At 45.0% G+C, this 26,060-nt stretch overlaps 2 protein-coding genes across 3 annotated transcripts; one reads left to right on the plus strand and one right to left on the minus strand.

The window, feature by feature from the left end:
• The first annotated feature begins 5,139 nt into the window (after positions 1-5,139).
• Positions 5,140-17,439, plus strand: KLF11 (KLF transcription factor 11). Of its 2 annotated transcripts, none has more exons than XM_063125156.1 (4): positions 5,140-5,218; positions 8,969-9,229; positions 10,597-11,593; positions 12,934-17,439. In XM_063125156.1, exons 1-4 carry the CDS (start codon positions 5,174-5,176, stop codon positions 13,227-13,229), a joined length of 1,599 nt encoding a protein of 532 aa, XP_062981226.1. In that variant the 5' UTR covers positions 5,140-5,173; the 3' UTR covers positions 13,230-17,439. The 2 variants fall into 2 exon arrangements, with proteins under 2 accessions (XP_062981226.1, XP_062981227.1); XM_063125157.1 differs by having other exon boundaries at positions 13,013-13,183.
• A 3,442-nt stretch (positions 17,440-20,881) lies between these two features.
• On the minus strand, positions 20,882-25,226 carry CYS1 (cystin 1). Its single transcript, XM_063125828.1, has 3 exons — positions 24,839-25,226; positions 22,460-22,506; positions 20,882-21,352 (listed from the first exon to the last, which is right to left on the minus strand). Exons 1-3 carry the CDS (start codon positions 25,217-25,219, stop codon positions 21,256-21,258), a joined length of 525 nt encoding a protein of 174 aa, XP_062981898.1. The 5' UTR covers positions 25,220-25,226; the 3' UTR covers positions 20,882-21,255.
• Positions 25,227-26,060: the final 834 nt, after the last annotated feature.

The following is a 26,060-nucleotide window of genomic DNA, read 5'->3' on the forward strand; positions in this document are numbered from 1 at the left end:
CACTAAGATAGTGCCCAGACCAAGGTCTCCTAATCAGTTTCATGACTGAATGGACATTTCAACCTGGGTCTCTCCAGCTCTAGGCCAATACTCTTGCCCAGTCCTCCCCAAGCTGGTGGTCTCCAGATTAGCTGCACTGGCTGGGAATTATGGGGGTTGCAGCCGAACACATCTGAAGGGCACTGGTTGGGGAAGGCTGGGCTAGCCACTACACTACACTAGGCCCTTTAAGGGTGGTTTTAATTTGTTTGTATGGCCGAGGTTGCACGTAACAACAACCCAGAGTACAGGTTGAGTGTGTGTCATTGAATCATGGGTTGTCGTTACATGCAAACGCTACACTATGGTTTGCAAACTCATACATACATACCCATACATACATGCAAACCTTACATGCAAACCCTACATACTCTGAGTTGTTGTTATGTATGAACCAGGTTTGTATGTTCCCATGATAGCAACGCTAACACAGAATCTGTATGTCATACAGGGGATTTGTGTTGTCATAGCTCACATCTTATACGTTGCTTTAGAAATAATATAATTTCTCTTTGCTTGACATAGCCTAAAATACCCACATAATACTCCAAAACATAATCTTGATAGCTCTCTTTGTTTTTAATTTTTTTTTGAGGGGTGGGGAGTGGAAGGACTCACATGTAGCACTAAATCAGTGCCATTCCCATCCCTGTGGCCACAGAATAGTCCATGTTATGTTTGGATTAAGTGCTCAAATGTAGTACAAGGCAACCTGACATAGATTTGACCCCTTTTCAGGACAACGCTGTATGGAACGTGGCTCATATAACTGCCAGCTCAAAATGCCAAGCCTGGTGGGGGTTCCTTTTTCACCTCCACAGCACGCCAACAGCCATTCAAAAATACTTCTCATTTGTAAAGAGACAGCTGTCGCCGTTCCCAGGTTCATTTCTATTTGGATAGTGCTGCCTAAGCAAGGCACAGCAAGCTGTTCCTGTCATGGCCATGACCGGTCCCCTACTTTCTGATGGCAGGCTGGCATTAGTGGACTTTTCAAGAGTCAGATATCGTGGGTGACCTCTGACTCCCTTATTTGTATGTAGCTCATGCGTTTGGAACATGTGGCTTTCGGGGAACTGGGAATACTAAGGCAGTGTACGTACCAGAATACAATTAACCACATTTGTTTATTTAAAATATTTCTATGCCATCTTTCTGGAAAAAACACAATCAAGGTAGTTTACCAAAAGCAATTAAAAATAAAATAAAATCACAAACAGATTAAAAAAAGTTAACCCTTAAAAAAAACTTAATTATAATAACAAAAACTCCAAATGTAATGGTGTGTGGAATGCGTTCTGTTCAATATCCCTCTGTATTTGGAAAGCTTATGGAGTTGGACTGAGCCAGACTTCCTCAACCTGACACTCTCCAGATGTGTTGGATTACAAATCCCATCACAGCCAGCATTGGTCATGCTGGCTGGGGATGATGGGAATTGTAGTCAACCACATCTGGAGGGTACGAGGTTGGGGAAAGTGGCCAATAGTTTCAATAGTTTCTATCAAGCCACCTCTTTTTAGAGATTCAGGCCCCAGGAAAGCCTCCTTGAGAAAAAGTGATAAAACAGGTGCTAAACACGATGAATATACATGCACACTGCAAGAATTACATGCATTAACAAAGCAGAATGGATCCATGTATTTTAAATACATGGGGAGTCTTGTCCAAGCACAAATTTGAGATAATAACAAAAATGTATCTGAGTTGTCTGTCAGACATGGAAAACAGAAGTAAATATATGGGGGGAAATCAGATGTCAGAAGAGGAAGTTGGCTCAGTGCCAGGCATTAATAAAGTTCCAGAATGAATACTGCTACATGTTTTTTGTTCAAAATATATTAAAGTGTTGTCATCAGACTCTGAAAGTTGCTACAGCAACAGAAGCAAAGAATTTGGGATCATGGGAGAAATTAATCTTCACAGCCACTTAATACACTGTTTTATCAAACTGTCTAGAATACTGGTTGTTTGCTTGTGTGTAAGCATATGTTCCCACACATGGCCTTCCGTAGAAGTATCATATAACACAACAACATACTATATTTTAGAAGTGCAAGATGGATGGCGTATTTTTAAAAGCCATGGGCGCTGACACATGGAAGAAAGCAAAAGCTCCCAGCATACGTCAGCCAGCATAGATGGGATTTACTTCAGAATAGATATGCATAGGATTGCCTTGCTAATCTTTAGGGGCCAGAAGGGTCTGTTTTTTCTGTAGCAGTTTAACACACAAGATACCACTCCGAACGTTTTGTTAGCAGGATCTACACTACTGCTGTAAAATGGTTTATAACAGTAGTGACAACTGTCGAGGCCCAGGACCCACTCCATGTACAGTTTTCAAAATGTTTTCAAAGTGTCATATCCTGCTAAGTGTAGATCTAGGTCAGTGGAATTAAAAATTCTTAAAATGTTTGATTTTAAGAAATTAAAAATAGTTAAGAGGGGTTTTTAACCGTTAAACCAATTTTGGGTTGTGAACCATCTTTATGTTTTTATTCATTTATTTATAGCACAATTCTATGCAAGTATACTCAGAAGTAAGTCCCACTGAATATAATGGGGCTTACTCCCAGGTAAGTGTGTATAGGATTTATTTATTTATTTATTTATTAAATTTATATACCGCCCCATAGCTGAAGCTCTCTGGGCGATATACAAACGTTAAAAACAGTGAACATTAAAAAGTATACAAAATTTAAAACCATCAAAAATATAAAAACAACAGTATAAAACAGTATCCATTTGGGGTCCATTAAAACAAAACAACACAACAAACAAACTTAGCATATCTTGTTAAATGCTGTTAAATGCCTGGGATAAGAGAAAGGCCTTGACCTGGCACGGAAAAGATAACAATGTTGGTACCAGGCGAGCCTCATCGGGGGAAATCATTCCATAATTGGGGGGCCACCACTGAAAAGGCCCTCTCCCTTGTTGCCACCCTCCGAGCTTCCCTCAGAGTAGGCACTCGAAGGAGGACCTTAGATGTTGAGCGCAGTGTACAGCTAGGTTCATGTCGGGAGAGGCGTTCCGTCAGGTATTGTGGTCCCAAGCCGTGTAAGGATTGTACCCTTATTGCATTTTTACTCCATTCTTCAATGAAAAGGCTCCCAGAGCCCGGTCACAATGAACGAAGGTTTTAGAACCAACATATCTGACAACACTGCAAATGACCAAGTCCTTCTTTCCTTCTTTTGCCTGCAGTATTTTGTATTGCAATAAATTTAAAGAAATTATAAGTACCAAAACTCATTTCCAATCCCACTGTCCTAGATCTACACTAAGCAGGATTTGACACTTTGAAAACATTTTGAAAACTGTACATGGAGTGGGTCCTGGGCCCCGACAGTTGTCACTACTGTTATAAACCATTTTACAGCAGTAGTGTAGATCCTGCTAACAAAACGTTCGGAGTGGTATCTTGTGTGTTAAACTGCTACAGAAAAAACAGACCCTTCTGGCCCCTAAAGATTAGCAGGGCAATCCTATGCATATCTATTCTGAAGTAAATCCCATCTATGCTGGCTGAGGTATGCTGGGAGTTTTAGGACTCCTCCTCCTCCCTGAATATGCAGTGGATTGCCTCATTAACCCGTGGCAATTTAGCATCTCAGTGCTAACAGTGCAATTCTATTCATATCCACTTCGTGATTAAGCTCCACTGAATTCAATGGAGTTTACTCCCAGGTAAATGGGTGTGAAAGGGCACAATCCTATGCATATTTAAACAGAAAAAAAACCCTACAGCTCTCACCAAGCCCCAGCAAGTATTATTTTTTGTCTAAACATGCTAAGTATTATTGCTCCCAGGTCACAATCCGAAACACGTTTCTTAAGGAAGTAGGACCCACATTGAGTACAGTGTAATTTAACTATTGAATAAACATACACTGGATTACACTAACATTCTCCGTTCTTATTTATTTAAAGATATGAATATACCGCTTTCCATTTTAAAAACCCAAAGCGGATTTTCCCTCATGCTATGTAAAATATATAGGAGTAAAAAAAGTTTAAACATCTTGATAACTTTGACGAGCTGCCAAAGCCTTGCAAACCGGGACTGTATATGCATCTCCTTCCCACCTCCCCTTTCTATAGAGAGGAAGAGAGTCTGTCTTGTTTTTTCTTTTTAATTTTTTTATTGATTTTTCCATATACAGGCATGGGATTTAAAGTTATTAGCAGAGGGATCGTGATTTTCAACGGAAGCTGAAGGTAGAATCCAACATAAGTCTTACTTAAATTAGACCCGTTGAAATGAATGAGACGAAGTCGAATTAAAGTCGCGTTCATTTCAATGGGTTTACTTTAAGTAAGTAAGGCCTATGTCGGATTTTATCCTGAAAACTCTGAGCGAGGCGGCTGCCCTATCTTCGCAGGGGCCACACCCCTAACGGCTCCTTCGGGGCGGCGGCAGCGACCTGAAATGTGGCAATCGCGTGTGGTAAAAAAGGACAACTGCGCATCACGCGCCGCACGGATTCAACTTGCATTGCTCGCGCTGGGGCGGAGCTTGGAGAAAACCCCGCCAGCTTCGTTGTTGCTGGGGAGGGAAGCAGCGGTGACGTCAACTGTCACAGCCCTGCTGTCTCTATGCGCGCGTCCTTTCCGTAGACACGCCCCCAGCACTCCTCCCCCCCAACGTTCGGGCATTCCCTGGCTGGCCGCCGCCACTCGCCGACAGACAGACAGCCACTCCGCCCTTCCCTGGCCCGGCCTGACTCCGCCTTTCCTCTCTCGCGCCGACCTTTCCCCTAGTTTCCAGAGGGTGGTTCGGCGCGGCCGCCGCCACGGAACGTGCCCACGAGGGGCCTTTCCTGCTCTCAGCCTAGCTGCACGAGGCAATCACGCCGCCCGAGGGAGCTGATTGGCCGGAGAGGAGTCAGCTCGGGCTGTGATTGGGAGGCGCATCTTCCCTTCCCCTTTCGTTCTCTCCTCCTCCTCCCCCGCCCCCCCGTTCCAGCTGCTTTTGCTGTATGGAGTGTTTTGGTGTGTTTCCCTCTGTGTTTTGGCTGCTCGCCTCCCTCGAAGGAGGGGGCGGGAGAGAGGCAGGCAGGCGGCGGCGTTTCTGGCGATTGCTCTTGCTGGCTTTGTCACATCGCTGCTGCCTGCGGAAGCTTTCACCATGCATACCTCGCCTTGCGCCGAGGAGATGGGAGATGCCCCTGCTGTGAGTACCACTTGCTGCACGGTGCGGGGTCGGGTGTGGGGAGAAGAGAGGGGCAGAGCAGAGACCCCCCAGTCTCTCCTGACATCTCCCAGGGACGAAATAGGCTGACTTGATTTCTCCCTATCCCTTTCCTGCTGCTCTGATCCGCATCACTTTCCACGGCGCAAGATAAGTGGGGTGCAAAGGGAGGTGGTGGTGGAGGAGGACACACTGCTGAACAATGGGGGCCAAAATGAGAACAAATCTCAGCTATTTATCTATTCATTGCAAAATGCAATTAAAGTGTCGCCGAGACGCCAAGGTGATGGGCGCGATCGATGCGCCTGTGTGGCCTTGGAGTACAACCTCCCTCTCCTAACTTGCTGATACAGGAATGATCAGTCTAACAAAGCCACTTGGTTCAAGCCCTTACCTGGGCTATCTAGGTCGCGTGTAGGTGGCTGTTTTTAACTTACCTGGACTTGGTGGCGTTTATTGTTGTGAATAATACTGAATACCCCCCTCTACTTAAACCTGCTTCTGAATTCTGGGAGCTGCGCAAGCATAGAGGATGGGATGCAGTGGCGATTTCTCATTCTTGCAGCCCAGTCTTACGCTTTTTCCTCAGTGGAAAGTCCCAATTAGTTCAATGGGACTGTCTTACCAGTAAGTGTGCAATGCATAGGGCTGTAGATTTACTTGCATTGGACAGTGAGGTCTTACTGCATGAGTAGTCCCCATTGACGCATGCAGAGTGTACTTCACCATGAGTAATCTCAGCAGCCTGTGAGCCAGAGTTGCCTGGTAATGGCATGAATTCATGCCCTGGAGATTACTGTGAGTGGGTGGGTGGGTGACACAAACTGTGTGTCCGACTTCATAGCTGGTGATGTTTGGGGAGGAGGGAGCCTCCACATTTTGCAGGTGGGGTTCTTTCTTTGTTAACTTTGTCATTTTTGAGCCTTGTGGAAAAGGTCCTAGCCCTCTTCATACAATCCTTGCTTTGCTTACCAATCACACCAGTTATTGTGGAGGGAACTACCACGCCTCACAGTGCTTCCCAGCAGTGGCTCAGCTAGAGACCACCACCCACTTGCTCACATGGCTATTTTGATGCATGACGTCGCCCTCTCCTTCCCCCCACCCCAGAGCTATATTTGGAGTGGGTGGTTGCTCTGGATCCCATGAGGTGGGAAGAAATCTTTCCACCCCCCTTCCCTCCCTTTAGAAGGCGGTGCTTTGCCTCCTTCCAACCAATTGACATTGACTTCGTAATTTTCCTATTTGCATGTCAGTCCCTCCCCCTCCCCCCCTTTTTTGCAAAGTAACAAAGCTGGAGAATAAAGAACCACACATATCGACATTGTAGGGCAGGAATGGACATAGATAATTGTCCTCCCCCCCCCACACACACATTTTGTAGTGGTCATGTAACCTCAGCACAGTGAGTTGGTGGGAAATTTCCTGTCTTTGTGTGGCTGTAGACTTGCAGTCGCGATTCTGGTGTTGCGTTCCAGCTCATCCGGTTTGCCTCTGCAGTGTCTGGGTGGAAGGAGGTGATTTAAGGACATGCCGCCAGGCTAAGTTATGCTGGTGCGTGTCTGTCTGGAAGTCAACCTCAGTTCCTTAACCCCCCTTTCTCTCTCAGCTTATTAATCTATTGTGGTTTTCATAATGTACATAAATCACAAGCAAATCTAAATTTTAGCTTCTTAAATGTCTCTCTCTCAAACATTTGAGCCTTTGAATAAGCTCTCCTGACATTTCAAACCCCACCCCCAATTCTTTTCAGAGCTTACATATTTAACGTGGGTTTTATTTTAACCCCAAGGGAAATAATTTTCATGAGTTGCAAGCAAATGTAAAAGTGTTTTACCTTTTAAGTGTTTCCGTTCTTTGATATTCTGGAATATTTTTCATTATTTTTTAAACTCGTTAGTGCAGTCAAAATTGGTACTCACCCCATGGATTAAATAGGAAGCAATAGCATAAAACCCTTTCATTATTTAGATCAGTTTCAAGACTACTGATTTTACTTCTCTTCTCCTCTAAACCTTTCAGTTTGTTTTTAAGTGTCTATGAACCTGTGATGCCAAGTCATTAGATTAGCTGTATCTTGATATTGGTTTCAGCATATGAAAAGGTACTTTCTGTTGGGGTCATTTAATATGAAGCAAGTAACTATTTGGTGCCAACGTTTGTCTGCATCTATACAGTTAAGTACTGTGATTGGCAGCCTTTTGACAAGTTTGTATGTGTGTAGGCCTAATTGTTTACAATTGGATTTACTTGTGTGCAGCTGGTTGTTGACTGTAACCTTGTATTGCTTAGTAAATGTTTATAGATGATATAGTGTGTGTATGTGGCATCTGTGGACAGCTTATGATGCATGAAAACTGTATCCTGCAGGCATCATGAGGTTTGCTATCCAAGGGGCGGATTCCTTGTGAATCTGGGCTCTTGATTGGCTGCTGTGATTATTTTCCGTGTGCACTGAATAGAGAATTGAATCCTGTGCAAATATGGGGTTCTAGATTGGAGGTTTGGTGTGAGAGAATTCAATTTATAATAATTTACCACCGACAGCTGTGTATGGTCTACAAAATCTGGTTCCTGATGATAGTGTGTAAAAAGAGATTGGTATACCTGTTGCTATAGTTGCAGTCTCAATACAATACAGTCAATGTGCTAAAGCCTATTGATTTCAGTAGGCTTAACCATGCTTAACTCTATGTTGTGCGGTCAGCATTAATGACTTTTTCCAACAAATACTCCAGTGATCTTTGCTGTTTTTCAAGTAGGAGCCACTTGGCCCCAGGAATCTCCACTGAAGGCTTTTCCTGGACTGGGCCCCCTCTCCCCTCTTTCCTAGTCAAGCAGCAACATTGTGCACAAGACTCAGCTGGAGGCCTTTTGAGGCTCTCCTCCCCACCCCTCTCCATGTTGTCCACATTGGTCAGTCACCAGACAGGCAAATTCTAATGGGCTCACTGGGGTCCTTGGATTGGAGTGCATCTTCTCCTCATCACTGAGAGAGTGATCTGCTCTATTTGGTGGTGCAAAATCTCCCAGCACAAGTCCATGTTGCTCTCGCCAGCACATTTAATTTCTCTTCCACCTTCCAGCAACTACGCAACTTCCCCACTGCAGCTAGCCAATCAGATTGCTCTCTGTTTCTTGGGCTTCTTCCCCCACTACAGCTAATTGGCTGATTGCTCCTGCATTCTCCTTTCCCCCCCTCCCTGCCTCCGCCTACCACCGTACAGCTGAGGAATGGGAGGTGTTTTGACTCCCCACCTCTGAAGCCTTCTCCAGAAGCCCCGATTACAGTAACCAGCCCACTGCTAAAGTGAACAACACAGTAAAGTCCCTGCTGAGAGTGAGCAGCTGCTGCATGGAGAAAGAAAGAGTTAGTGAATGACAGAGAGAGGTGGAGAGCCACAAATGTGGGACCCTTTGAATGAAAGGCAGTGCTGTGCTCTCTCCTGCTGCTTATGCGCATAGACCTCAGTAGCTGGATCAGGACTTTGATCAATATCAGGGGTGGGCAACTTGTAGCCCTCCAGATGTCCTGGCCTACAGTTCCTGTCATCTCTCCCCATTGGCTATGTTGGCTAGGAGGGCTAATGGGAATTATAGGCAAAACATCTCAAGGGCAAGGGCCACACGTTGCCGCCCCCTGATCTCTAGGCTAAGTCTATAACCAGACAGTGGGCATGTCTTGGCTTTGTGATTTGATTGACTAACAAATGATGACTCATTTATCTCTAGGTTGACATTGTGGACATCTATGAATCCATACGTGAACGGCAGCGTCATGACAGTGAAAGGTCTACGTGTAGCACCCTTGAACAGAATGACATAGAAGCAGTCGAGGCGCTTGTTTGTATGAGCTCATGGGGTCAAAGGTCACAGAAAGGTGACCTATTAAAGATAAGACCTCTTACACCTGTCTCAGATTCAGGTGACTTCACAATGCACACTGAACCCACATCTGAGTTGCCCAAGGATTTTAACTTTTTATCTACACTGGTAAGGAAAAGCAAACAAACTCAGAAACAAAATGAATATGTATGGAATTAATATGAATATTTTTATGAAGAAATAAAGAGGTCTCCATTTAATCTGCCAATAGTGCTTCAATTTATTTGGCTTGAGGGATTCTTGTGGTTGGTGGTGTAGATAGTAAGCCCTCAGAAGTAGCATATTCTGATATTGGCCACACGTGTCTTTTTGCAAGTCCAGTTTGTTTAGCTAACGATATGCTTCAGATTGTTTTGGCTCATTGCATCACATCTGTCTGCATAATTTCCTCTTAATTAAGCCCAAGCAGAAACACTGTCAATCATGTGTATTTACAATTGTAACGAGGGGGAACCCTGATTGGATTCATTGGCTGTTGCATGCATTTATGGTTAGATTGGATTTTCCCATATAAGCAAGGTAACTGCATGTTGAACATCTACAGTTCTGCATTGTATGTCTTCAAATAAACGACTTGGGACCAGAATACCTGGGAGAGCGTCTTCTCCCTTACCAACCTGCCCAGTCACTGAGGTCATCGGAGGGCCCGCTCTTGGTGGTTCCACATGAACCTATGGCCCAACTGGAGTTCACCAGGAAAAGAGCCTTCAGTGTGGTGGCTCCCTTCCTCTGGAATTCCCTGCCAACGTCATGTTGCTTCCGGCGCCTCCTGAAAGCCTCCTATTCCAGAAAGCATTCTTTAAATAACCAGCCACAGTGTTACAGGCATTCTGTTGTTAAGAATTTTAATATGGCATCAATCTTTTTACTTTTTTACAATTGTACCTTTTCTGTTCAACTGCTCTGGAGTCTGCATAGACATGGAGCGGTATACAGATGGATAAATAAATAAATAATACTGGTCATAATCTAGCTGATAGGTGCACTGGACAGCACTGTTTCTCCCCTGCCACACTTGGTTTAACTCATTGGAACCTGCCTTATACTGCGTCAGCCCCTTGGTCCATCTAGCTCAGTATTGTGGACACTGACTGGCAGCATCTCTTCACGTTTTCAGACAGGTGCTTTTCCAGCCCTACCTGGAGATGCTGGGGACCGAACCTGGGACCCTTCTGCATACAAAACAGTGAACTACAGTCCCCTCCTCTTCACACTGGGTTGTGATTCAAGTATTAAAGATGAGCTTTGGAATGCAGAAATATTTTGATTACAGGGCACTCAGAATGAGTTGCATTTAAATGGGTAGTTAAATTGTTGCCTGCTTATGCTTTGAAAATATCTATGTTTGGGGCTGCGAATGGGAGAGCACTGATTGTCAGTGCAGTACGTATCGGTGCTTAGGAATTGTATCTAAAAGGAGTCTTTTATGTTTGTATGCTAATACATTTTCTCCCCCTTTTTTCCTTTAAATGTAGTGTATGACACCACCATATAGCCCAGATTTTGTTGAGCCTTCCCCAACAACAGCACTGCTCTCGTCACAAGCCACTTACTCAAAATCTAGGGCAAGCAAGGCAAACACATCTGCCTGCCCAGTCACTCCTCCGGCTTGTGCTCTCGTTGCAGCCCAGCCATCTGTCTTGCGTGTGGAGAGAGAGCCCAGCCACAAGCCAGCAAGAGCTGAGCAACCCGTTCCTCCGCTTTGCAGAGCCATGGCAACCAGCGTGATCCGTCACACAGGCGACCGTTCTGGTTACTCCTGCATTCCTGGTGTGCAACTGAAAGCAGAACCAAAATCGGGCAACGGTGGTTCTCCAGATCAGCACGCGGCGCAAGGACTGCCACATTCCAGAGTTTCGCAGGATTGTGATGTGGCAGACAATGTAATCTGTGACGCTTCGCCGGCCCGTGAATCTTATTTGCACAACTCAAGTTGTCCTAGAACTGCCGGTCCAGGACATGAACTGCCGAGCTTTGCTTCTCAGCAGGCTCCTCTTCCAAAGAACTGTGAGAACGATACGCCACAAAAGTCCGCCCCGCTTCTGCCTGCCCCTCTTTCCAATCCCCAGGTCATCTGCCAAATGATCCCTTTGGATGGACAGAGAGGGATGGTTCCAGCCTTTCTGAAGCCCTCAACTCCGACTGCAGGAACAGTCAAGCCCATCTTACCCCACACAGCCCCACTTTCTCAGCCTGTGCTGATGGGACCATCTGTGCCTCAGGGGACGGTCATGTTGGTCCTTCCACAGGCTGCTGTTGCCCAGGCGTCGCCATGCCATCAAACTGTGATGTCTGTTGGGAATACTAAGTTATTGCCTCTGGCCCCTGCTCCAGTTTTCATTGCCTCTGGTCAAAGCAGCGCACCTCTAATGGACTTTTCCCGGAGGAGGAATTACGTCTGCAACTTCCCAGGCTGCAGGAAAACATACTTCAAAAGCTCTCACCTGAAAGCCCATCTGCGTACACATACTGGTATGTATAGAAGAGAATGAGGGTGATCTATCATTTTAGTGATTGTCTGGCAACAGAAAAGGAATATTCAGAATTTAGTAGTGTGAAAATGTAAGTAGAGAGCAGGGATGAGTCAGGAATTCTCTCCATCAGGTTTCCCCCCCCCCCCCCTAGATTTATTGGATTTGTACCTTCTGGAACTGGATAAAGACCTGAATGCAATTTGCAGTCAGAAATCTGTACATGTCCAAGCTTGCAATGTGTTCTGTGAAGCAACCCCCCCCCCATCAACCCAAAAAACTTGCTGCAGCCCTCTTCCAGCCACCAAGTCAGTCAAGGCCAGCTTTGCTGGATATGTGTTTTCCCCCAATAGAGGAAGCACCACGTGCAGCGAAGCCAGATCCTGGTTGGATATGCTGAGTGGATTGTTTACGTAGCGTATTGCTCTGGAACGAAATTATGTAGGGGTGGTGGCTCCGCCTCTGATGTCATTTAGCCCACGGAGAGATGAGGGGGTGGTCATCCAGCCCCTGTCCTAATTAGTTGGGAAATGTGCTCAAAGAGAAGCTTTTCCCCCCCATCAGATTGGTCATAATAGGTGTCAGGTCCTTTTCTTTTGGTAGCAGAAAATACTGGCTATTAATCCCTTGGCAGAGAATGTGCCTTGAAACATGTTGGAAACAAAGGAGATTTTATTTGTCTCTTTCTACACAACTAGCTGCTGCTGCTGCTGCTGCTGCTGCTGCTGCTTCTTCTTCTTCTTCTTCTTCTTCTTCTTCTTCTTCTTCTTCTTCTTCTTCTTCTTCTTCTGAGAATCTCTCTGACTTCTGTGGGTCAGATAAGGCACCATTTACACCTTAACCATTGCTTGAATGACTTTTTAAAAAAGTAAATAGAAGACATGGACCCCCAGTCTGGATGAGGCCCTGGTAATGCAGGGGAGGGGGCTGTCACTCACCCTTTGACTCCAGCTGTGGTCCTGATCTGGATCAAGCCCCTCACACCTGCTACCTGCACTGGAAGAAAAGATCCAGTTTGTGCCAGTGGATGTCTCTCTTCCAAGGCAGATTGCAGACACAGGGCTCTGGATATAGGTCAGGACCACCTTGGTGGGAGGCAATGGGTTGAAGGCCCTCTGACATCCACACCGGGGTTCCAATCCAAATCAGCCCCTGCCCTGCTACTTTTAACGTGCCATTCATGTGATTGTCTTGTGTAGTTTGTCCCTTAGTTTACTAAGGAATAGCTATAGAAGAAGCCAGTCTCAAGCTAGGGAGAGTTTGTTTAGCCTTTTATAGTCTTGTTGATAAAACCAGGTGTCTTATTCTTAGGGTTGCTTTCCTTCTCTCCCTTCTCTCCAGGAGAAAAACCTTTCACTTGTAGCTGGGAAGGTTGTGATAAAAAGTTTGCCCGTTCCGACGAACTTTCACGCCACCGCAGAACTCACACAGGGGAGAAGAAGTTCGCCTGTCCGGTCTGCGACCGCCGCTTCATGCGTAGCGATCACCTGACGAAACATGCGCGTCGTCACATGACCACGAAGAAAGTTCCCAGCTGGCAGACAGAAGTTGGCAAACTGAATAGAATTGCAACGATGGAGAAGCCAAGAAGCGAGAGCGCGTTGAGCATGCTTCTGCCTATGCTGTCTTCTGGCTAAACAAGCTTATTTGTGGGGGGGGGAAACACTTCAGGAGTAACTTCCCAAAAAAACAGCTTTGACTGATTTTTTTTAATTATTATTCTCATGAGTTATGCTTTTATATTCGGGAGGGGAGAACTGTAAAAGTCTTTTGTCCTCTGCCTCTCTTCCTTACGTTTCAACCCTATTTAAATGTTGAGTTATATTTTATTTCTCTCATCCTTTCCCCCCTCCAAGACTTTGGGGCATTCACCAGCACTTCAGGAAAGCAAAATAATAATAATAATAATAAATGGGGGTGGGAGGTTGGGGGAGGAATATTGGTAGTGGATTGTTCTTTGCAAACATATCCTCACTTGAGTAACACTGGTTGATAGAAAATGAAACAGGGTGGTTTTGTTTTTGTTTTTCAATTTTATACTAGTTTTTCTATGTATCTTGTATTTGTCCAGCTGCAGTTTGATCTTGCAAGTCGCCCTTCGAGAGGAGTGGCATGCAAGATCAGAGTGACCTTTTGGAAACCGCTTTTTTGCTGCACCTAATCCAAACTGGTTTAGAATATCGTGTCTGAACCCCCACCTCGCAACTGAATCCACTGCTGTGTTGCAGTTTAGAGCGCGGTCATTCTTTCCCATGTCTTGGAATAGGCACCTTGGAATTGTATGGAAGATTGAGGCATGCAACTAGATTGGGTCTCTTACTTAGATGTGATACAGACCATGTGCAGCGCTGCTGGAAAATCCTTGCCTGTGTAGTAACTCCACATGGCCAGCTGAGCCGTTACCCTAGGTGCCTTTCCATATGTATGCAGCACCTGCTGTGAAGTCAAGGCTTCTTGGCTTGCAAACACTAGTGCATGTGACACCAGCTGTGTGAAGCTCCTGTGTGGGCATGGGTTTAGTCGAGGGACTGCATGAGATCCCTGTTGCATCTACATTGGCTCTCAGATACACAATTCCAGCACGCTAGTGCTAGACTGACTAGAGTTGGGTAAGGGTGGTAATGTTTGAATCTATTTTGAAACAAAGGAGTGGCTTGCCAGAGTGCCCCCTCTGTTTGTAAATTGCAACATCAAAAGTGCCCTTTATAATTTTGACCTTCGTGCCGATAACTTGACAGGGTTGTGGGCTACATGTCTGTCAATAGTATAATCCTGCCAAAGTTATGAACTTCCACATCCCATTGCCTTCAGTGGGAAAGTTAAGCACATCCTTAAATCTGTCCCTTTGAATTTAGGTTCAGACAACAAGCTAAACCATGCTGCTTAACCACAAAATGGTTAACGGAATGCATTAACCATTTTGTGGTTAAGCAGCATGGTTTAGCGTGTTATCTGAATGGGGTCATTGGGAAGCAAGTGCATAACTTTGGTTAGATTATGCCCTCCTTGATGGATGCTTAAAGGAAATGCAGAACAATATGGAGCTATTGGGAAGGGGGATTACGGGGTCAAAGTTGAAAATGTGCCTGCGTGATCATCTTTACACATCCAAGCAAACATTTGGAGACTTCTTAGCATACAACTAAGAACATAAGAAGAGCCCTGCTGGATCAGACCAAGGGTCCATCTAGTCCAGCACTCTGTTCACACAGTGGCCAAGCAGCCATCGGCCAGGGATGAATAATCAGGACATGGTGCAACAGCACCCTCCCTCCTATGTTCCCCAGCAACTGCCTCGAATACTGGAGATAGCACACAACCATCAGGGCTAGTAGCCATTGATAACCTTTGCCTCCAGGAATTTATCCAACCCCCTTTTAAAGCCATCCAAATCGGTGGCTATCACTACATCTTGTGGTAGTGAGTGCCATAATTTATGCGCTGTGTGAAGAAGTCCTTCCTTTTATTTGTCCTGGATCTCCCACCAATCAGTTTCCTGGGATGACCCTGGGTTCTAGTATTTTGAGAGAGGGAGAAAAATGTCTCCCTATCTACATTCTCCATACCATACCATGCATAATTTTGTACACTTCTATCATGTCTCCCCTTAGCCTCCTTTTTTCTAAGCTAAACAACAGATGGCTTGAAGAATTCTCGAGAATTCCATGGAGGATGAGCAAAGCAAATTGGTTGACATTCAGTGTTCTGCATTTATTCAGTTGGAGCTCTAGGTTAAATCCTATGTTAGCACTCGTGTAACAATACTTTCCCTTCCTCTCTTCCCCCCATCTGCTCTGAAGGGTTGGAGATTTGGGGGAGGCCGCAGGGGGACGGGGAATCCATCTCACTGACGAATGTTGTTCCGTTGGCAAAAGATGCCTGTTAGATAGAACCCTCTGTCTTGTAATTCTTGGGTTTTTAAGACGAGTGTGATTGATAACACTTGTAGGATACGGCAGACTAACAATACATTGTTCCAGAACAGTTCTTTTTCTCATTTTAAAATTGCCCCCGCAGTTCTTAGCTTTGGAACAAAAACTGGTATAATAATGCTGCTGCTGTTCTTGTCTCCATTTCCATAGCACATTAGGTAAGTAAAATGAAATGATTGCTAATTGCAGAGCTGCTGTTTCTTGGCTTTTGGAGGGCACTTTGAGAGAACTAAATTATGGGACACAAGTGGCTCATTCAGCTACCATCTCAGAGAATTTGCTAAATTTTGCAAACATATATTTAATCAAGCAGAGAAAATTGTTTCTAATGATTATGTGGAAGCATGGTGTAGATGTGTGTGGTATAATACCTGACATTTCATTAGCATCTGAAACTAGGTAGACCTATCATGATTATTATATCAACTAGATACCGTTATAATTAAGCCAAGGTTGCAATGCGTTCACCTATTTATTTTGGAGGCATCTGAAAATATTTCCACTGTTGGTAGGAGTTTCCTAGAAATACATTTGGAATAAGTGGTTTAGTTATTGCAATTGGGAACTGCTGATACTAAAGAAAACTTGTACCAGTATATCTACCGTCAGTTCCTGAATAATTCCTTGGCACTGCTGATGTATAGGGTTGCCAGTATTTTTTTTTACTGGCTCTGCTTTTGTGTCTTTAGTAGCAAGCTGATCTGTAGAAATTTAGGAAGTGGAGCTTTTCCTATCACTTCATCAGCGTGCTAGAACAACCTTCACTGACTACATTTCTGCAAGTCAGGCTACTGGTAAATGCATAAGAAGCTGTGCCACGGGGGAAAAAGGGTTTGCAACTCTATATGGTGTGAGAGTCTGCAGAGCCACTACTGTTAGGATGCCATCCTAAGCATTTATCTGCCTGCCCGTTCACTATTGAATTTGAAGAGTCTAACTTGCATGGAGGTGATCATGATAGCAGCAGTCATATCTTCAAAAAAGAAAGTAGCAATTGTCATTGAAATATAAAGTAAGAATTGTCTTAAGTTCATCAGAATCTTTCAACCTGGCCTACATTCCCAATTCAGGTATTTGTAAGCAGGCTTCCATTGAAATGAGATTCAACTAGGCTGTCCTATCTTGTGACCTGCCAAGCCAAATGCAGCCACAGCTGTGTTATATGGTTTGCTGAGACCTTCAGAACCATCCTGTTTTGCTGCCTCAGACCACAAGAACAGGATGTTTCCTGACCCGAAGCAGGCTATCATACCTGGTTGCTGGGTTGCATTTGATGGGTCACTAATTTATGCAAGCATGGGGATGTTATAGAAACTGCACCCCCAGTATGTGTTTTTTTAATTTTCTTCTACTACACATAATTATAAATTTTACTTGTTGTAGCAAGAGCCAGCAGAGCTGTGGGATTAACCCCCCCAATCCAAAAGGTGCAAGGCAGTTACGCTTACTTTATGCTCAACGAATTAAATAGAAATGCATATTACACTCATGCAGTGTTAAAGAGCATAAATGCAGTGCATAGAACTAGTCTTGAATAGTCTGGTTAGTTTGAAACCACTGCCCCTGCCCCCTTTCTTTGCAGTATGCAGGCAAGAATCTGCTTTTCTCTGGTGTAATTCCATTGAAGTTCATCAGAAGTCACCTGAAATCAAATGATTTCCCTTATGTAATTCGAAGACTTTTTCTCAAAACGTTTCCAAATTTCTGATTCTAATTATTAGCTATATCTGGCTTAAGATTATGGGAATTTATGTTTGGTGTAGTCAAATATTGTGCCTAATATTTTATATGAATAAACCTTTCTGTTCAGCATTTATTGTGAAATCCCTGTATTTGTATGTATATGCAAATATTGTTTGTATTTCTCCAAGGGCTGCATTGTAATTCCTCTTCTAGTAAAGTGGATATTTGCGTATACAGTTTTGCTGTAATTTTTCTCCCCTCCTGTTGGCACTCTGCATCTTACTGCAAAACAATAAGAGCAGCAGTTTCCACTGTTAATATTAATATCTAGCACTTATATAGCACATAGAGTGTTTTTAAAGTACTTCACATATATTACCTCTGTGTTATTAAACTCATTGCAAATAAGGAAGGTTGAGGCTAAGAGAGTGGCTGGTCTAAGATCATAATTTCTACTTTTCTTGCTGTATGCTAGCAGTCAATATTAGAAGTGCAAATTATAGTGAACCACGATGGCAAAGAACTTGGTGCAGGCCTCCCTTTATTTGCATCTACAGCTCATGCTAGCTGGGGCTGATGGGAGTTTCATTCTAAAGAAATTGGGTGGGTGTGGGGAGGCACCAGGTAGCCTTCCCCTGCAAGAGTGTGCACTGCAATATCCCTAGATATAAGGGAAGACAGAAACAAACTTCAAAGTGATCTTGATAGGCTGGAGTGCTGGGCTGAAAACAACAGAATGAAATTTAATGGGGATAAATGCCAAGTTCTGCACATGAAAAAAGAAACCAAATGCACAGTTACAAGATGAGGGATACTTGGCTCAGCAAAACTACATATGAGAAGGATCTTGGAATTGTTGTAGATCATGAGTTGAATATGAGCCAACAGTGTGATATGGCTGCAAGAAAGGCAAATGCTATTTTGGGCTGCATTAATAGAAGTATGGCTTCCAAATGGTGTGAGGTACTGGTTCCTCTCTATTCAGCCCTGGTTAGGTCTCATCTAGAGTATTGCGTCCAGTTCTGGGATCCACAATTCAAGACGGACGCAGACAAGCTGGAGCGTGTTCAGAGGAGGGCAACCAGGGTGATCAGGGCTCTGGAAACAAAGCCCTATGAAGAGGGACTGAAAGAACTGGGCATGTTTAGCCTGGAGAAGAGAAGACTGAGGGGAGACATGATAGCACTCTTCAAATACTTAAAAGGTTGTCACACAGAGGAGGGCCAGGATCTCTTCTCGATCATCCCAGAGTGCAGGACACGGAATAACGGGCTCAAATTACAGGAAGCCAGATTCTGGCTGGACATCAGAAAAAACTTCCTGTTAGAGCAGTACGACAATGGAACCAGTTACCTAGAGAGGTTGTGGGTTCTCCCACATTGGAGGCATTCAAGAGGCAGCTGGACAACCATCTGTCAGGTATGCTTTAGGGTGGATTCCTGCATTGAGCAGGGGGTTGGACTCGATAGCCTTATAGGCCCCTTCCAACTCTACTATTCTATGATTCTATGAAGTTTGCCTGCCCCATCCACTACTGAGTGCTCATGATTCTCACAATGTGGCTTCTTTCTAGTTCAGACTTCTGCTTTATTCCAGTCCCTGACCTCTTCCTTTGTGTCTTCTTTCCTTAGGGGGTACATAGATCTTCCTACCTCTTTCCCCCAGCTCCTGCTCAGAGTTTACTAACCCTCTGATAGGTTGTATGTGTGTGGGCATCTGAATCTCAGGCAGTTCTGCTTTCTGTAACAAAATCTCCCCCTCATGCATCTTTTTTGCTGCAATTGGCATATGTACTGCCTCCACTGAGTTAGTTGTCTGTTTTGCCCACCCACCTACCCCCACGCCTTAGGATGTCTCTCCCCCACTCTTTTTAAATGTGCCACTTATATGTTTATGCAATTAAAAGTTCTTGTCCAAAAAAGCTCAGTTTGTTAAAAACACAAAATGAAAGGCAGGTGGGTAAAATTGTGATGAGGGAGCTACCGACTAGCCCTGTGTGCAGCCAGCTCCTGACCTGTAAAACTGGTTTCCCACTGAGCTTGGCCCTGGAAAGAAATAGGCATGTCTGACAACAATACAATGTGAGTGCGTCATGGAAATTGCTCACTGGAGGTTAACTCACGCTCCTTTTGCATTTCAGGAAAATATCCAACTCTGGGACATGCCTCAGAATTTATTCAGTTGCCACCAAAACTGCTTTATGCTACTTTATGATATTTCTAATTAGGAGCTACTTGGCGAGGAGTCCAGGAAGTGGAAGTGTTGCTGGTCTAGGTCTCTTGTTGCAGGGATCGCCCCCAACTTTCCTTATATCATTGCTCCTAAAGACAGTCACTTTGCCAAGAGATGGCACAGACACAGATAGGAAAACGTCAACAAGAACAAGCAATTCCTGTAGAGGTTAAAAGGTAAACGGCACTAATACATATTCAACTTGCATTGCTATAGCAGGATTCAAACACTCACGTTTTGATAACATAAACAGCAGTTCCCTAAGAATGGGAAGGAGACATTTTCTCATAATTACTCAATTCTTTGTCAAAGGGATCCTGGGAAAGGAGGGGTTTAGCCCTCAGGGCGCTGCTAAGAGGGATGAATGGGCTAATTTAGGATGCAAATTTTGAGCATCTTATTTTATAGCATTTGTGGATCTCGGCAGGTCATTTTGACGAAGCAGCATATGTCTTGCTTCTCCTGCTACAAAACAAGACCTAGAAAATCTGATTCTTGGCTGTGAAACGCCCAGAGAGCTCCGGCTATTGGGCGGTATAGAAATGTAATAAATAAATAAATAATATAACGATAATTGGTGCTTCCTGCCACGTGAAGGAGAGGTTGCGCTACAAGAACGGCCATTGAATGGGCCACGTGGTCACTGCCTGCTTCTTCTTTCTTCATGTGTTTGTGCCCATTGCCTATTGTGGAAGAGAAGCAGGAAGCAAAGCAACAGTAAGGAACTGTGATCCCCCTCCTGTATGAAAACGCTCTTAGAGAGATGGATGGGGAAGTATTTCAGGTGGGTGAGTGGAAAGCTTGTTTGGAGTTGACTGATCCCTGAAGGAGGTGATTTCCAGGCTAAAGAAAAAGGTGATATAGTGCCTGGGAAAATCCACATCTCTTAGCATTGACATTTGAGCAGGCATGTTTACAAAATATATGCAATTGCATCAGATTAATTTTGAAGAGGAATTTGTGTATCAAAAAAACAGACTTGCGAAAGAGAACTTTTGCATCACAGCATGCTTCCATGCTGTGTGATCTGTGCTTCTAGGTACTCCAAATAAATTCCTGCATAATGCAAGCTGCCAATCTTTGACAGTTTTTGCAGAAAAGTTTAACCCTTGCCTTCCCAGCTACAACCTACCCTTGCTCCTCCCACCAGGTGAAGAAAAACTCTTCCATTAGCATCAATGGATACTCAGGCTGTTGGTGCTCTGGAAACTGTGGGCCTTGCACTGAGGCCTAGTAACCACAAAAGCCACCCCTTAGCCAGGGCACAAGTTTGAGAAATCCCACTGATTCATTTTATTAAATCAAAGAGAATTGACAACTACAAAGAGGGAAATATCTGTTGGGCATATATGCTTTAATATACATGTTAGAGTTTGTGGTTGAAACGATCCACACCGGCAAAACGCAGACAGTCTGAAGTGAGCATTCACAAGTCTTTTTTTTGCACTTCTAAGATTCCGAGGACCAAGGCGATAGTTCTTCCACAACTGGACATCTCAGACTTTAAGAGTGACAATCCTATGTGCCTGCTTTGAAATCTAATTTCCAAAATGAACTTGGTGGGTTCCCATTTGCACCCACACCCATGGGTAGTATTCTGACTTAATAAGTGAGAGAGTTCAGATACATCTCTTGTTCAACCTGTTTCAGAGAATGCAGATCCCACCAGCTTCTTGGGTAGTGGCATTCCTTCTTCCTTCAGCCTTGTCTTCTCTCCCCCTCCCCGCCATGTAAACATCTTTCTGAGGAATACTGCAGTTTAACTCGCCCCATAGTGAACTTCTTCAGCTGTCATTTGGTAGAGCTGTAAACGCCTTCAGCGGCAGTACTCCTGCTCAATTGTAGCCATCAGCTCCTCTTCAGAGTAATCGTAGGATATCTTGGCCTGCCTCTCAGGCTTCTTTAGTGGGAGCCTGCAAGTTAATGCAAGGAAGAATAATCACTACAAAAGAACTAAATTATTTTCCTCCCAAGCTAGCAAAATGTTATATGCCCCCGGCTCTCTATTTCTCCTTTAAATAGCTCAAACGTCTAATCCCCACATTGCTTTCTAAAATATGAATTCAAAATTTTGCTAATCCTAAGTTTCAATTTTGAATAAAATTTAGTCCAGAGGACAAGGAGGCTCTGCCTGGAAGGGAAAATTGAGTGGTGAGGGGGAACACAGAGGGTTTCTCTGAGACCTGAGCAGTATGTTGGGAATAGTTAAATTTAACTGAGGGAGATGCTCATGTTCTGGAGAATAAAGGAATTAAATACCATGCTAAAACTAAATTGGAGAAAGAACATCTTCGATTAATGTCAATAAAGCTGCATGTTGTGATAAGAGTGCGCCCCTAGCAGGAAAAGCGGAACTGCACTGAGAATGTATTTATTTATTTGATTTATATCCCACCGTTCCTCGATAAGAACCCAGTGCAATTCTAGACCTTCCCCTTTCCATTCTAAAAGCGAAAGGAAGGAAGGCTCAACCACACATCAGAGTGATAAAAATAGCAAAGCCATTGAGTGCAATAAAGATTTAACTGATATCCAAATTTCCCAACACCTTGAGTGTTCTTCCTCAGGGAAAACTACTCAATATCTAAATCAACCTCCCCCAACCTGGCATCCTCCAGGTACATTTGACTACAACTCTCATCACCCTCATCCATCTGGCTGGGGATAATGGGCATTGTAGTCCAACACATCTGGAGGGCACCAGGTTGGGGAAGGCTGATCTCAATTAAGATAGCAATGTTCTTATTAAATTCAACTTCCACCAGTTTGCTTCAGAGTATATGGACAACTGTACAGAACAACAGCATTCCAGTCATGTTCAGTGGTCATTAAGACGATGCCCTTTCCAAAAACCTCTCCTAAATGCATGTTTGCAATATGCCATGAAAACAATTACCCCTTGACTATGTTAAACAACACGTGATTGCCTGCAAATGAAAGCTATGCCCGCTTCTGCAAAGGAGAGTTGCAAGGTCTTACTCATTGTTGAACTTATGGTCATTTGAATGAAGGTAACTTACTGGTTGACCAAGTTATTGCTCTCTTGTGTGGGTCTTGCCAAAAAGACCTGGAAAATTAATAAACATGATGACATTAAGTACTTTGAAATTGACCCCTGTTAGTAAAATGTGTAATTGTGTAATCACTTCATCTAATTAAGTTCAGTAAAAGTAAAAATGATTTTTAAATGGAGAGAGGCAAGGCTACCAACATCCCTGTAATGGAGTACTTCAGCCTGCACATCAAAATCTACCACTATACCACTGGTGCTGGCCCCCACATACACAATCTGAATCACAGAGTGCAGTGACCCTGTTGCAGACCTTCCATCTATTTCAGTAGGGCTTGTGAAGAAGAGCTCCCTGGTGCATTATGCCTTTTTAAAAAAATATTCCTATGAAACCACAAAATATCCAGGTTTCATGTACACAATATAGAGAACAGTCAAAACTTGAGGAAGAAGGCAGCCACAAGGCGGCAGTGTTTCACAAAGGCTTAGCAAAAACAAAATGTACAATTTTACCCCCATAAAACTAGAATTTGGAGGAAAATTAAATGCTATCAAGCCTGTTTTGTAAATAAAATCTGTCCAAAGTTCATTCTCATCATTTGCTGGTAGATAACATTTACCATGGCTGGTTGGTAAATGTCCCAGATAAGCTTCGTGAGACACAAATATTTCCCCTACCTAATGAAAGCAAAACATGGTTGTACCATCCCAAATGCAGTGCTAACATAGGCTTGTAAATAGCCACGAGTCTGGTCCCCTGTGATGAGTTAGAATTGTCTCCAGGTGACCAGGCACAGAACTTCCAAAAATGGAAAATATGGTCCCCCCCCCCTTTTTCTTTCAGACCAATGCACCACAAACGGTCAACACAGATATGTGTGGATAAGCAGGCTAGTGAAAAGTGTCTTTGAGCTAGTAACTTTTGTAGGAATTGTCTTGGCCTGTTGTTTTGTTATTTTAACTATTTTACATGTATTTTAATTGTCCCTTTTAGAATTAGTTTTATTCTGTAAGCCACCTTACGGCTTAAAGGCAGAGTTAAAAATGTTCTAAATAAATAAATAGGAAGTCGCTCAGACTCTAAACAAATTTTAGTCAGTCCCACCCTGCTTTCAGTTTCAAATGTATTTGTTTACTTTCTTTAGAAGAAAAGTACTTGGGGACTTAAAAAAGAGCAACAGAAGTACAGTATATATTTTTAAACAACTAAGTTGTTTGGTACAAACATACCTCACATTTCTATTGGGTTGCATCCAATTAGTGTCCCCATTACTGACAGAAGGCTCTGTGATCCAGTGGAGACCACCTCCATCAGTGGTATTGGAGGAAGATATTTTTTTGGTGACTGCCCAAATATGCTCCAGAGGCTTGGGGGGGGGGGGGGAGGCTTTGAAATAGTGTGGCAGATGGCATGAGGAAACTGTATGAGGGAGTGGGAATCAGCAAAAACAACCCCTCCCTCTGCTGACAGAAACATGCGCAGGATCAAAGAGCCTTCTGAAAACAGAGCCACCAAAGAGAAGCAAACTCTAATTTTATTTTTTTATCTACACTCTTAATATAGAGCATGATGTGCAAACAGTCTTCTCCAACCTGGTACCTCCAGATGCGTTGGACTACAACTCCCATCATTTACACCAGCAAAGGCCCTGCTGGTGGAGAATGACAACGTTGCTTACCAACAAATCGGGAGGGCACCAGGCTGGACTACAAGATCACCGGGCGTTAAGTCCCAACTCTTTGTCTTTAACTGGATCATCAAAAATGACACTGAATGCCACAATGGCTTGCAACGAGCCCCCGTGGCATTGCACTTGCTTCGCTCTCCTGAAGGTGCCCCTGCAGGGCTGGCAGTGTCATCGTGCACAACTTTACCAGAAAGTTGGCAACCATGGCTGGCGCACAGACGCTTGGGCTGCGGGCCTATTCGTCGGAGGGCCAAACCCTGGAACCTGTTCCTCCGAGACCCTTTCTACACCTGCCTTTTTTCCGGGCATCATCCCTGTGCATCCAAATGACACACCGGGGATCCCGGAAGCAGGCAGGGACGATCCCTCCATTTTCCTGGGATAATCCTTAGGTGTAGAAAGGGCTCAAGAGCTCAGGCCTGGAGGAACAACGGGATGTCTCCGAGCACAAACGGCCCGGGGCGCCCCGAGGGCTACCTAGGGGCTGCTGGGTGTTGTAAGGCTTCATTTCGGTCTAAACACGCAGGGGTTGCGCCCTGAGGCTCCCAGGCAGGATTTTCGGCTTCGACCTCTTCCTCCTTTCCAAAAGAAACTAAGCACGCGTCCTGTCGTCGGGGAGGGGGCGCGCCTCCGTCTGACCTCGCGTCTCCTCCTCCCCTTCCCGGCGGCGCCTCCCCAGCCCGCCCCGCCGCTTCCTTTACCTCCTGGTCCCGGTGGCTGCTGCTGCCGTCCTCCTCTGCGCTGCCCCCTGCCGGACAGGAGCAGGAATCTCCGGCATCGAGGCGCCGAGGGCGGCGGCGAGGCAGTTCCAAGCGCCCGTCGTCGTTGCACTCCTGCAGCATTTGGTCCAGGAGCTCCGAGTCCGAGTCGGGCTCCCCTAGCGACGGCGACGTGAGGTGCGCCGGCGTCTGGTGGCTGCTGCACCTGGCCCCGACGGCCGCCGCCGCCGCCGCCTCTTCTCCTGGCTTGCCCTGGCCTGCGGGGGCGCTGCTACTCCCGCTGCCCCGGGCAGGACCTCTCCAGCGCCTTGCCGCCGAGCTACGGCTGCGCGCCTTCCCCGCCCTGCTGCTGCCGGTGCCCATCGCGGCGGCGGCGGCGGCGGCGCTCACCCACCCCGGGCCGGGCGGAGAGGGCAGCTGCTGCAGTTGCTCGCGGCCGCGCCCTCTTCCCTGCCCGCAGGTTCTGATTCTAGAGCTCAACTGTTGCGGCCTCTCGGCGGGCAGTGGCAGGAGAGAGGGGGGGGGGGGGCTCGATCCCAGGTTCCGCGCCTCTTCCTTGTTTTCCTAGATTTCTTTATTTTTCATTCCTGGATTACAGAGGTTGTTTATTTGTTTCCCCTCACGTAAGGGCTAATAGCAAGCGAGCGAGCTGGAGATCCAGTCCTGGCTTTTTCCAACGCATTAAAGAAAGCTGGTTGGATTTAGTCTCATCCCCCCCCGCCCCCCTCTCTCTTTTAATCCCAAGAATTTGGCCTTGAAAGAAACCAAATGGGTGTAACCGTCTCCCTCAGAATGAGGCTGGTTTCAAAAATAGCTCTCTGGATAAATATTTTTAAACGAAAGGGGGAAAAAGTTTAAAGAAGGAAATACCAAAAGGCAACTCTCTCTCTCTCTCTCTCTCTCTCTCTCTCTCTCTCTCTCTCTCTCTCACACACACACACACACACACACACATGCACACATGCACGCGCACACACACTCAGATCATATCTGCTGTGGATTCTGGTGAGTAGAAACCATGACAAAATAAACAGATTCCTAGGAACCCAAGTAAATGCGGTGAAAAGTATGAACAAGGGAACCAAATCACAGCTCAGCCAAGCGAAGCGAAGCCTATCTCTCAGATTCCATGCTGCTCCAAAATGCAAAAGGAAATATATTTTCCTTTAAAAGCAGCATAGGATTCAACAACCCATTCTCAGTC

This window comes from Elgaria multicarinata, chromosome 4 (genome assembly GCF_023053635.1).
Source record: "Elgaria multicarinata webbii isolate HBS135686 ecotype San Diego chromosome 4, rElgMul1.1.pri, whole genome shotgun sequence".
Classification (NCBI taxonomy): Eukaryota; Metazoa; Chordata; class Lepidosauria; order Squamata; family Anguidae; genus Elgaria; species Elgaria multicarinata.